The sequence below is a fragment of the Mixophyes fleayi genome, chromosome 5 (assembly GCF_038048845.1).
Source record: "Mixophyes fleayi isolate aMixFle1 chromosome 5, aMixFle1.hap1, whole genome shotgun sequence".
Lineage (NCBI taxonomy): Eukaryota > Metazoa > Chordata > Amphibia > Anura > Limnodynastidae > Mixophyes > Mixophyes fleayi.
Genome location: NC_134406.1, coordinates 13,058,972 through 13,072,871, shown reverse-complemented (window position 1 = coordinate 13,072,871; position 13,900 = coordinate 13,058,972). Strand labels below are relative to the sequence as shown.

Below are 13,900 nucleotides of genomic sequence, written 5' to 3'. Positions count from 1 at the left end.
ATATACGGTGTCTGTTCCTTGGCCAAGATTGACCTGTTAAGCAACAATAGTTGTCCCTGTTTTCCAGGGTCAGTCCCATGTTTTAATGCCTCGTCCCATTTTTCAAGACTGTCCAAATGTACAGTACGAATCCTCTTGTTTTGCATTTTGACTGTAATAATTTCTTAGGTGGTTTATTTAAAAGAGCTCAGCAGAACTGTTATAAAGTCACAATGTTAATTTATTTTTCTAATGTATCTGAGAGCAGTGTAACTTCCAGTCAGTTGAGCTTTGCATTCTGAGCACTGAATTTGCATTAGCACTTTTGAGGTTTTTTGTTTTTCTCACATACAGGAAAGTACTTTTCCACTGTGTGATTTTGTTGCTTCTATCAAATAAAAGACTTGTTTCTCTGCAACCTTGTCACTGAATACCTCCCAACATGACCGCCCCCGCCAGCAGGACAGTGGGTGTGACCATGTAAGGATGGGGGCGTGGCAATATTATGGGGCGTGGCCACCCCATAGGGCAGCCTAACACTGTGCATTAGATATCTCTCTTCCCTCAACATCCCCACCCGCGTCTCAAATATTATGCGTTGTTGAGAAGCAACAACGCATAAGCGTAATTTCACCATGGGACCAAAATTGCCGCTAGGGAGTGGGCATGGTGCGGTTAGAATGGACTGCCTCCTGGGGGTCCAATTATATCTTTTAAGTGTACCAATGTGTTCTAGGCTCGTTTTTCAAAATATAAACAATATTGTTCTTTAAATTTTGCTGCATTTGTTTGTATTGTGGTAATTTCATATCCAGTTAGAGTCACATGTAAGTCTGGCATGGAAACAATTAATTATTTTACAATATATAGAGGTGTATTTACCAACGAATAGAGGAAGTGCTGTGCCGGTTAGAGATCCAGCGAAGCCAGAGAGGCTTCAGCTGAATCCCATTGAAAATACCCAGTAACGCCACCCTGAGATACTTTGCCTGGAAAAACTTTGCTTTTCATAGCTTAACAAATTAACAAATGCTGCTGTCCCTATAGAAGTCTATGGGGACAGCAGTAAGCCAAAATAATTAGGTTAATGCCGGCGAAATCTATGATTTCTCCGAGTTATCCCTTCGATAAATAACAAAAAACAGTGATAGAGCCTTATGCCAGCATTTACACCAGCATTTTGGCTCTTCACCGCTTCTTAAATAGACCCCATAGTCAGATATCGTATATCAAAGTCAGATGCAGAATAAAAGGATTTGAAAAACCTTTTGGAAATACAGCACTTATCAATGCTTCATTGCTACATTAAGGAGTATATTTCAGAGTGAGTAAAAATTACTAGGTGAGAGAGTTCTGCATATTAAGAGCTTATTACTGGACTGCCCCTGCTAGTCCTTTAGTAATAGAGATGGGCGGGTCCGGTTCTCCGAGAACCGAACCCACCCGAACTTTGGGTATCCGAGTACCGAGCTGAGCAGCTCGGTACTCTCCCGCCCATTCCGAATCCAAATCGAGGCCGAACGTCATTGTGACGTCGTCGGATCTCGGGACTCGGTTCTCGCGATACTTCAACTTTATAAATACACGCCTCCACAGCAATCCATCGCCATTTGACAGAGGGAGAGAGCAGGGTGTAGTCATAGGCTAATTAGAGCAGGGACAGAGAATACCATATTGTTCTTGCAATTGCTCTAACCAAAATCGCTAGTGCAGAGAGGAGGATAGAGGTTTATTATTTTTTCTTCATATTTGGCACTCCCCAGCGCTTTTGGGGTGTCCCCCATAATTGTGCATTAATATTTCTGGCTGTCAAAAGTCATATCTGTCAGCAGTATCTACTAAATAATTTGTAGCACACCTCAGTGTTTTTGGGGTGTCCTCCCTAATTGTGCATTAATATTTCTGGCTGTCAAAAGTCATATCTGTCAGCAGTATCTACTCAATAATTTTTAGCACTCCTCAGTGTTTTTGGGGTGTCCTCCCTAATTGTGCATTAATATTTCTGGCTGTCAAAAGTCATATCTGTCAGCAGTATCTACTAAATAATTTGTAGCACACCTCAGTGTTTTTGGGGTGTCCTCCCTAATTGTGCATTAATATTTCTGGCTGTCAAAAGTCATATCTGTCAGCAGTATCTACTCAATCATTTTTAGCACTCCTCAGTGTTTTTGGGGTGTCCTCCCTAATTGTGCATTAATATTTCTGGCTGTCAAAAGTCATATCTGTCAGCAGTATCTACTCAATAATTTTTAGCACTCCTCAGTGTTTTTGGGGTGTCCTCCCTAATTGTGCATTAATATTTCTGGCTGTCAAAAGTCATATCTGTCAGCAGTATCTACTCAATAATTTGTAGCACACCTCAGTGTTTTTGGGGTGTCCTCCCTAATTGTGCATTAATATTTCTGGCTGTCAAAAGTCATATCTGTCAGCAGTATCTACTCAATAATTTTTAGCACTCCTCAGTGTTTTTGGGGTGTCCTCCCTAATTGTGCATTAATATTTCTGGCTGTCAAAAGTCATATCTGTCAGCAGTATCTACTCAATAATTTTTAGCACTCCTCAGTGTTTTTGGGGTGTCCTCCCTAATTGTGCATTAATATTTCTGGCTGTCAAAAGTCATATCTGTCAGCAGTATCTACTCAATAATTTTTAGCACTCCTCAGTGTTTTTGGGGTGTCCTCCCTAATTGTGCATTAATATTTCTGGCTGTCAAAAGTCATATCTGTCAGCAGTATCTACTCAATAATTTTTAGCACTCCTCAGTGTTTTTGGGGTGTCCTCCCTAATTGTGCATTAATATTTCTGGCTGTCAAAAGTCATATCTGTCAGCAGTATCTACTCAATAATTTTTAGCACTCCTCAGTGTTTTTGGGGTGTCCTCCCTAATTGTGCATTAATATTTCTGGCTGTCAAAAGTCATATCTGTCAGCAGTATCTACTCAATAATTTTTAGCACTCCTCAGTGTTTTTGGGGTGTCCTCCCTAATTGTGCATTAATATTTCTGGCTGTCAAAAGTCATATCTGTCAGCAGTATCTACTCAATAATTTTTAGCACTCCTCAGTGTTTTTGGGGTGTCCTCCCTAATTGTGCATTAATATTTCTGGCTGTCAAAAGTCATATCTGTCAGCAGTATCTACTCAATAATTTTTAGCACTCCTCAGTGTTTTTGGGGTGTCCTCCCTAATTGTGCATTAATATTTCTGGCTGTCAAAAGTCATATCTGTCAGCAGTATCTACTCAATAATTTTTAGCACTCCTCAGTGTTTTTGGGGTGTCCTCCCTAATTGTGCATTAATATTTCTGGCTGTCAAAAGTCATATCTGTCAGCAGTATCTACTCAATAATTTTTAGCACTCCTCAGTGTTTTTGGGGTGTCCTCCCTAATTGTGCATTAATATTTCTGGCTGTCAAAAGTCATATCTGTCAGCAGTATCTACTCAATAATTTTTAGCACTCCTCAGTGTTTTTGGGGTGTCCTCCCTAATTGTGCATTAATATTTCTGGCTGTCAAAAGTCATATCTGTCAGCAGTATCTACTCAATAATTTTTAGCACTCCTCAGTGTTTTTGGGGTGTCCTCCCTAATTGTGCATTAATATTTCTGGCTGTCAAAAGTCATATCTGTCAGCAGTATCTACTCAATAATTTTTAGCACTCCTCAGTGTTTTTGGGGTGTCCTCCCTAATTGTGCATTAATATTTCTGGCTGTCAAAAGTCATATCTGTCAGCAGTATCTACTCAATAATTTTTAGCACTCCTCAGTGTTTTTGGGGTGTCCTCCCTAATTGTGCATTAATATTTCTGGCTGTCAAAAGTCATATCTGTCAGCAGTATCTACTCAATAATTTTTAGCACTCCTCAGTGGTTTGCGCTCAGAATGGATTCAAAGCAGTCCACATATGATCTAAATGAGCAACCAGGTTCTGTCACCAGTCCTGATGTTAGTGTTCCCAGTACGTCATCTGGCCAAGGCGATGTCAAACAACAGAGTGTTTTCAAATTAGTGCAAAAAACAAAAACCAAAAAAAAATTTACTGTATTGAAGCGAAAAAGAAGTGTAACTGAGCAAAAGTTAAGTGACGATAAAAAAAAAATTGCAAGCATGCCATTCTACACACGCAGTGGCAAAGAGAGAATGAGGCCTTCACCTTTGGCTATTAGTGGCAGATCCCAAAAAGTTACCCAGGCTACAATTGGTGCACAACTACTGTTACGCGTCAAAGCTGAGCTGCAAGATACCAGTGAGGCATTACAGGAGAATATTTGCTCTGATTCACAAATGACAACAATCCCTGTGGAGAGTCCATCCAACAGTGGGATGTCTAATCGTGAGCATTCTGCTGATGTGTGCCTTAATAGCCCGAGTGTAGCCGGTGATACCCAAATTGAGGATGCCACTTTGGAATTAGAAGAGGATGAGGGGGAGATTTGTGTAGGCGACGAGGGCGCTAATGAGGATGTTGATGAGGATGAGGTTGTTTGTGTAAGTCCTGCACCAGTGGCAGCAGTTCTGGCACGTGACAAGAAAAAGGCCATTGTCATGCCTGGGCATAAAACAAAAAAATCCACTTCTTATGTGTGGAATTATTTCTACCCAAATCCAGACAACAATTGTATAGCCATTTGTAGTGTATGTGAAGCCACAGTCAGTCGAGGGAGGGACCTTAACCATCTTGGAACCTCGTCTATGTTACGCCATCTAACGAGAGTTCATGGCAAAGTGTTGGGAAAAGCTGAAAGTTCTTCCCAAAAGAATACAAGCACTCCCTCATCAGCTAAGACCCTCCGCTCACCGACATACCGACGGCTACAAAATACACCCACCACACCATCCTCATCAATATCCTCAGTAGCGCTCGGAGTTAGCCCGGCATCCCACTTAAGGCTGGATGACTCCGGCACTATTATTGATTCCTCTGAAGAAAGCGTTAGTCCTGCTGCTGCTGTTGCTGCTGCTGGGGGTGAATCGTCATCCCAGAGGCAGGTGAATAAAATGAGCAGTCCTACATTTCAGCAATTAACTGTGAAACAATCATTTGCGAGGGGAAGCAAATATGACAGCAGTCACCCAGTCGCCAAGCGAATCACAGACGCCATGGCTGCAATGTTAGTGTTAGATCTGCGTCCAATCTCCACAATAAACGCAGCTGGTTTTTCACAGTTAATTGAGGTTTTGTGTCCGCGTTACAGAATTCCATCGCGACACCATTTCTCCCGTAAAGCTATTCCACAACTATACCAAAAAGTGTGTAAAAATGTAGAGATTGCGCTGAAAAATGCCATTCTGCCCACTGTTCACTTAACCACAGATATGTGGACAAGTGGAAGTGGCCAAACCAAAGACTATATGACTGTGACAGCCCACTGGGTTGGTCATTCACCTTCACCAGCAGGAACAGCAGCAGCATGTACACCACTACGTAACATTTGTCACAGGCAGGCCACTCTTTGTATCACCGGCTTCACTAACAGGCATACGGCTGACAATTTGTTACGCAAACTGAGAGATGTGATTGATGCATGGCTTATACCACTCGGACTCTCCCCAGGGTATGTCATTTCAGATAACGCCAACAATATAGTGCGAGCATTACAGCTGGGTGATTTCCAACATATTCCCTGTTTTGCTCACACCATCAACTTGGTGGTGCAGAGCTTCCTACGAAATAACCGTGAGGTGCAGGAGATGCTTTCGGTGGCCCGTAAAATTTCAGGCCATTTCAGGCATTCAGCCACAGCATGTAGGAGATTACAGCAGCTCCAAGAGCAGTTTAACTTGCCCTGCCACCAACTTAAGCAAGAGGTGGTAACTCGGTGGAATTCCACCCTGTACATGCTTCAGAGGATGGAGGAACAGCGCAAAGCCATCCAAGCATATTGCACAAGTCATGACATTGGGAAAGGAGGGGGGATGTATTTCACTCTTGCACAGTGGGGAATCCTTTCAGTGCTGTGCAAGGTGCTGAAACCATTTGAAGTTGTGACATGTGAGGTCAGTGCAGACTCTGCTAGTTTGAGCCAAGTCATTCCTTTAATTAGACTATTGGAAAAGCAGCTTGAGAAAATGAAGGAGGAGCTGAAAGCAAGCAATTCAGCAAAGTATGTTGGCCTTGTCGATCAAGTACTTAATTCGCTTCACAATGATCCTCGAGTTATTAAGATCTTGAACTCGGATCAGTACGTTTTGGCCACTGTGCTTGATCCAAGGTTTAAAACCTACATTGAGTCTTTACTTGTAAATGAGCGAGATGTGAACTTTTGCAAGGAGCTATTGCTCAGCAAGTTGGCCGCTGAACTGGGCCTCGGCTTGACGACGTGTCCTCCTTCACTTTCTCAAGCTGTTGCTCGTAAAAAATTAAATTTCCAAAAAAGAAGCAGGGAAGACACAGGGGGCAGACGAGAACAATTTAACATCTGGGCTGGTTTGAAGGATTTTTCAAAAAAATGTGTCACTTTGCCCATAAGTCCATCCAATATGAGTATAAACATGCAAAGGATGGTGGAGGATTACTTTCAAGAGGTAGTTGATATGGAAATGTCAGACAGTCCCTTTCCTTACTGGGAAGAAAAGCAGGCCATTTGGAAACCCATGTACAAACTTGCTTTGCAATACCTAAGCTGCCCACCCTCCAGTGTGTACTCTGAACGAGTGTTCAGCACAGCAGGGAACTTAGTCAGTGATCGCCGTAGAAGGTTACTTCCCAAAAATGTGGAGAAAATGATGTTTATAAAAATGAACTACATCTTCCACGAGGAAGGCCTTCACCATCCAAGACATCCAAGCACTGACTGTTCTCTAATGGCGGATTCAAGCGGCGATGAATTGATAGTCTGTGATGATGACGTACACACTGATGAGGGTGAGGATGAAGCTGAAGATGATGCCGATAACATCTTTTTAAAACTTTCTATGTAAGTGTAGGGTGCAATCTACCCCCAAAGAGGAAAGGGACTTGTGGCATTTCCATATCACATACCATCTTGAAAGGCTGCTGTTAGGGCAATTTATCCTTAAGGGTAGGGTGTTATAGACAGAGTGACCCTAAACTGGCTTTGTCCATTTTTCATAATATTGTACAGTCTATAATGGCTGAATTTTTTAGTATTTTATACAAGTGGAGGGGGGCCTAGAGAGACAGAGTGACCCCAAACTGTCTTTCTCCATGTCAATTAATATTGTACAGTCTATAATGGCTGAATTTTTTAGTATTTTATACAAGTGGAGGGGGGCCTAGAGAGACAGAAACCAAACTGGCTTTCTCCATGTCAATTAATATTGTACAGTCTATAATGGCTGAATTTTTTGGTATTTTATACAAGTGGAGGGGGGCCTAGAGAGACAGAGTGACCCCAAACTGTCTTTCTCCATGTCAATTAATATTGTACAGTCTATAATGGCTGAATTTTTTAGTATTTTATACAAGTGGAGGGGGGCCTAGAGAGACAGAAACCAAACTGGCTTTCTCCATGTCAATTAATATTGTACAGTCTATAATGGCTGAATTTTTTGCTATTTTATACAAGTGGAGGGGGGCCTTGAGAGACAGAAACCAAACTGGCTTTTTCCATTTCTTTACATATTTAACTATAAGTGTAGGGTGTAATATACATTCAAAGACGATGGCTGCATTGCCAATATGCATAGATGGAGAGGAAGACAATCTGTTTTGTGTGTAGAATAGGCCTACCAACGAAGAATTAAACTGTTTTTTTGGATGATTTATTACCTCAACAATTAGATTACTTGTCTCTAAAACAGTTGGAGCACTAAATTGGGTTAATTTAGGCCCAAAAACATGGATTTTCCCAAAAAATAGCAAAACAAAACCAAACAAAACCAAAACCAAAACCAAAACACGCAATGGCGGTTTTGCAAAACCAAAACCAAAACCAAAACACGACGGTAATCCAGATCCAAAACCGAATCCAAAACCAAAACACGGGGGTCAGTGACCATCTCTATTTAGTAATAAGTGAGTCAGATTAAATAGGAGGGAAGGGGCTATGAGTACATTTTTATAACAGCTTTTATAACAGCTTTCATAAGTTCTGTATGTCAACCATATATCTGCAGGATATAACAATTGGGACAATTTGCAAATGGTTTTATTCTAAATTCAACAACAAAAAAATCTATTGCAAACACATCAATATATATCTCGTCAAGGGCTAGATATAGAATACTAGAGGTCTACAAGCCTCCGAAAGTGAACTATTCAAAAAGCAGAGTGACCATTTTCAAAGACATTTAGCACAAGGTTTGGAATGATAAAAGTGTATATGCTGATAATGTTTATTCTCCGTAAGAGAATAGTACTTGCATCTCAGAATATTAATATGTAACTTTCTTAAGGTTCATGATAAACATTATAACTTACTCTGAAATGACCCGAAGTTTTTCCCCAAAGTAAAAGATGGGCTCACTCACATCAGCTGGGGGATAGTCATATAGAACGGCCAGAAAATCACTGTCACCTGCTGAATGAAGAAAGAAACTAGTATAAATCTCAAATAAATCTGTTAAAAAAATAGTACAGCTAATTCTAATTTAACATTATAATGTTTCTGTAAAACGCAATAAAATGTCTAGACCACAAACAGACTTACTCTACATCACAGTATAGGCCTGGTTTAGAGTTGCATGAATAAATGTTACTTATGGAAAATTGTTTGCACTGCTGATACTTACAACTTACGGCCATTAGTTAGGCATCGGCATGCGCATGGGGAGGCGGAAAGGGGATGTTTATGTGTAAGATGTAAGTCATCCAGGTCCCTTAGAGATGAGTCCAAATTTGACTTATACATATCTTTAAAATACACCTTATAGGCAGGGGCTGCACAGGCTGGGGTCGGGGGGAGCTTGTGCCTAAGGAGTTGGGCCCATAGTGGGCTACCCTGGGCTAGGTCACAGGGCAGTCTGCTTTTAATGTCCTTTAAAATGTTCCTAATGGGCTGCTGAGCCGAGTCCTCTGCCAGCCAGCCCCTACTTCAGGGGCAAACACAGGATTTGTAGAGGGGGGGTTTCCACACCACGCTGCCAGTGGGCGTGACCAGCATGCATGGGGGAGTGGCTATAATATTAGACAGTGCTTGGCTGCTCTCCAACTCTTCCTATACCCATAATGTACATGGGCAATGCTGCGTGCGCTACTGTTAGGTGCACGCAGCTCTCCCTTTTCAAGCAGAGCAGGGTCCAGCCACCTCAATTATACAGTGCCCCAGGCTTGGAGGGGGGTTTCCAGGCACTAGGACCCCCCTCGGTTTGTCTATGTACTTATAGGAGGCTATCATTGCGCATCAAATACGTCTGTTGCAAATTTCCATTTTGATGGATAACCACTAAAAACGCATAACAATTCTCTTAATTGCCCTTCTTGCACACACTAAATATATTGGATATAGATAGGGAATATGAGCCACGGCTGTTAAGAGATTTCTGCCGTAAATAGTATTGTGGAAGAACTCCGCCTTCCTTCTAATACAGTGATTGGCTATGTGACCCTCCGAGACTTCACCCGCGGCCCAAGCTCCTTCCTGCTTTATTGTCACGTTTGTTTCTTATTACTTGTAACACTTGTTTAAAATGGCAGCTACTATGTTATTACAGATAGCTGTCTATTTCTTTGATTAAATATATTGTTTTAACTTATTACTGTGATTAACGGTAAGAATAAAACCACGGAAACCAAACCTTTCTACATGATAGGATTTGTGAGTGACTCTACAGACCACATCTAAGATGATGGACTTATGCAGTGCGTGTGCTGTGCAGACACAATACTCTGTTAATATGAAGCCTTTGGTTTATCTCTTTATCTAACGGCCCATTTGAAGGCTAGAGGGCCGCACTATGTTGCCCCCGGAGCATATACTGATCTAATAGACCTGGGACCACGACCGTTTGTTGTATTTAGTAGGGAGTGTCAGGAAAGAGTCCTGCAAAGCCTAATAACGGGGAAGGGGGGTGGGAACAATACTATTTAAAGTGGATAATCCCTTTAAATCAGAGATTGTTAATTCTTTCATCACTATTAAATACCATGCAAATGATATGCAAATTGTTTCATTTTGGGATAATTGTTCATATTTACAGTGTGTTAAGAACTGACCTGTTTGGGTTGCAGCAATATTGTCGGGCGGAGGTACGTTTTTCATCATATTCCCCATTTCTGTTTTATCCAAAGTTATTGATCATGTGCCTAGGAAATAAGAAAGTGAAGTAACAAGAAATGATTAGTAGGAACCTGTCACTTCCTGTCACACTCAATATTTCATAACCGAATTTGTTAAATCTATAAAAACCAAGACGTTGCCACATATTCCTGACATATATAGGCACCAATTCAGTTCCCATAGTGGTGCCGATATCCGGCTTCCGGACTTTCAGTCACTTACAGTATTTCTGTGGTCTCTCCTCCAAAAGTAATGTAAAGTATGTAATCTGTTCATTCTTAAAGGGCAAGCAAATCCACTATATATAATACTGGTGCTTCTCTACCTCTAATCAAGGGTTACAAGAGGTTATAGTATGTGATTGACTTGTAAGTCTTCTAGGCTACAGTACTGATCTATAGAGACAATGATTGGTGGATTCATACATAAGGTTATTGCCTGATTTGTCATCACTTTATAAAGTCGATCTCCTAGATCTGGTCGCTATAACTATTTATGATGGAAGATGATGCTGTATTAAGCTTTACCTTTCGAATAGGGTTTGAACATCTTACTTAATTCAATCTTCATCTACTTGAGATTAGCTCTCACTAGTGGCCTGTGAGATGCTCTAAATATTTACCTGTACTTGTTGAGTTCCAGAAACTGAGTGGCATGTTTGTAGCAGGTCCTCTTTTGTTATGTACAAACTATTTAAAGTCGGTTTCAGATCCTACTTCCCCCACAACACTAAACAATGTTAAAGTGATTCTCACAGATGAGTTACAATGAAGCATACATTTACCATTGGTTGGGTTACAGGGGAAGGGCTGCATCCATCTAATCAGATGCCTCTGTTCTGTAGATGCAGTCCTGACAGCTCTGCAAATTATACTTGCAGAAAGGCTAGATCTTTGGATTGCAGGGGAGTAAACTGTGCTAGAATTGGTTTAAATTGAAAATTTAAGGTGCAAGATCTTCACATGGGATTGATTTATGTAGGTAACGAGAAAGGTAAAATGCGTTAGAGTAGAGGTGCATAAAGAAAGCTGAATTGTGTTGTGTGAAGGAGATGTGTATATAGAAGCTCAAGGTCTTGTATACAAGGTCTTTAAATCTCATTAAACATTGAGCTGGGAATAAATTCAGATAGAAGAAGCAAATTTGCACCTTGGGAAAATAATGTTGCACTGCAGGGTGGTGCAGAAAATATGAAATGTACAGACAGATTTAAAGTTGAGACAGGGGAATGCTCCAACTTAACTCTAAATTCAAGCTGTCCAATATGTGTGTGCTACATGGAGAAACATTGTAATAATAATAATTATAATAATTGCATTTGCATCTTGTCTATGGTTTGTTCAGGTGTAAATTTGTACTCTTCAGCTGGACCCGCCCAAAGCTTTTGTTTCACTTTCCTTTTCCTCAATTTCAATGTTGCATTCAGCAACATTGAAATTCTATGTTCTATGAGAACGCTCAGTTAGTACAAAGCACATTGTTCTGCATGGGAGCTTTGAGAACATACTTTAACACTCTGTTCAGGTTTTGACTCTCCTGTTAACAAATGTGATTTTCCAGCGCTTGTGTGTACGAGTCCTAAGAGGTGTCAGGAGTCAGAGCTGAATTAAGTGTTTGAAAGTTAAGACCTTGCAGATACTGAGTTGAAGGATGTGTCTATTATCTTTACAGTAAAGGTTTGTTTATGGACAAGCTTGTGATTAGGATCTGTGGCTGTGAGAGCTGTTATCAAGAAACACAGAGTTCTTCATAGAAATAGAGAAGTTGGTCAGTAGCAGTTTGTAGAAGTTTCCATTGACTTAGCAGTTTACAATAGGAAGCCACCGCAGCACTGTGACAGCGAGATAAGATGCTGCAGATCAAGTTCAACACTAACTTAAAGGACTCATTTTAAATGTGTTAGGGCTCAGGGTTACCCGAATAAACTTTTAGAACTGATGGTTTAGAGGTCTTTGCCTTTAGCAGCTGCCTTTCCCGTAGAGCTTTATGTGCTTGCAGGTGCTCAGATGCCCCCAGGTCTTAAGCTCTAACGTAGTACAAGTGGGTTGGGTACGTTTTCACGAATGTGAAAACACCGACACCGAAGAATCCTACACAAAAAAACTGAGGACTTTGACACCGACAGGGATATAATCAAGACTTACCTGAGAAGCGACATTTGACATTTACGAACACAGCGTTAATGTCTTCGGATTTAGTACCTGTCAGCATGGCGCTGTGTTTGGAAACGTCAGATGTTGCTTTTCAGGTAAGTCTTCATTATATCCCTGTCGGTGTCAAAGTCCACGTTTGTTTGTGTAGGATTCTTCGGTGACTACGCATTCGTGAAAACGACTACCACCGGTATAAGTTTATCCCTGACAGCCCGACTAGAAATAGGAGGCAGTAGACAGGATCATAGCGGGTAGTCAGAAGTAGCCGAGGTCAAGGGTCTGAAGCGGCAGCGTGGACAGAAACAGGCAAGGGTCAGGGCTGGCAGCAAGCAAGAGTACCTGAGAAACAGGTCAAAGGTCAGGGCAACAAGCGAATAGTCAGAGTCAGAAAAGCCAACGGTCAGTAACGGTGGGACAATCAGAAATCAGGAGCCAAATGAAGCAGGTCAGCAAACAGTAACTGGGAGCTATAACCAGCAGGGAGGCTAAGCCCTCCCTGCCTTATATACACATATGGGCCAATGGCAGCCTGGGACATACGCCCAGTAATTATCCCCCAGAAGTTCCATAATTATTTAGCAGTCCTCTGCGCATGTGTCCAGCTGTCATCTGTAGCCGGGGCGCAGCAATGATACAGAGAGCTTCCCGGCCGTTGCCCTGGTGACGTCCGGGACGGTGAGGGGTGACGTCCTGGTCGTCATGACAACCGGGACACAGACTCGTCGACATCAACGAGCCACGGCGGCTCGTAACAAAATGGAGAAAACTAATAAATCTATCTACTTCAACATATTCGTTGTGTGTATGTTCTGCAGTAGTTAGTTAATATGCATTCAACATTACCAAACAACGTATTTTATATAATGTTTTATGCGCTTGTTTGGAAAATTGAATTGCATTTTTATTATTACCTCTTGTTCAGAAAATATCAGCACATTCCAGAACACTGTACAATAAGGAGACAAAGAAATCTACCCCGAAAACAGAGATGACCGTAATAATGTCAACATTTTGAGCTAGTTAAGTGTCGGAATGGAACAAGACATTCTGCAGAAATGTGAATTTCTGCTGATGCAGTCATCTGCGGAATCCCAGTCTGCTCTGCATTTGTAAATACGCATTTAGCTAAATTTATAGTATATAAGTCAGTCAATTTATTCTGCTGTATGGTCGGGGTGATACTGGGAATCCTTAGAGCTAAATTACACAAGCGGTATGTGCAGCATTTCACAGCCAAATGTGTAATGAGGTGAATATTACATAAGTTTTTAAATTTCACTTATTTGTAACTAAACCATACACTGAGGGTGAGAACGGGGCAAGCTAGACCTTATTATGTAAAGGAAGAAACAGAAATAGGCATTCTATGTTCACTAATGATTTAATAACAACAAATACATATTTCCCATTTGGAGCTGAGTGGTATAAAGGACAGTGAGAAAGTACTTTTAGGGCTCAGTTACATTTAGGCACTGGAACGCTGTGCACATGGTGCAGTTTGCATTTCATGGTCTACCTTTTGCGCTGTGCACTGAAACTACGTAGACATCAGTACCATTGATCGAGTACACCCTATACTTTCATTACTTTC

At 41.3% G+C, this 13,900-nt stretch overlaps 2 protein-coding genes across 4 annotated transcripts in view; one reads left to right on the top strand and one right to left on the bottom strand.

Moving 5' to 3' along the window:
* TG (thyroglobulin) overlaps positions 1 to 13,900 on the top strand; it is a 186,108-nt gene that overhangs the window by 122,516 nt on the left and 49,692 nt on the right. The window lies entirely within an intron of this gene.
* Positions 1 to 13,900, bottom strand: part of SLA (Src like adaptor) — a 45,540-nt gene that overhangs the window by 11,009 nt on the left and 20,631 nt on the right. For 2 of the 3 annotated variants that reach the window (XM_075211690.1, XM_075211689.1), the window contains exons 2-3: positions 10,093 to 10,182; positions 8,359 to 8,458 (exon numbers count right to left, since the gene is read on the bottom strand). In XM_075211690.1, coding sequence (XP_075067791.1) covers positions 8,359 to 8,458; positions 10,093 to 10,150 — 158 coding nt within the window. In that variant the 5' untranslated portion in view covers positions 10,151 to 10,182. The remainder of the gene's footprint in view (positions 1 to 8,358; positions 8,459 to 10,092; positions 10,183 to 13,900) is intronic. The other variant, XM_075211691.1, reaches the window with a different exon arrangement.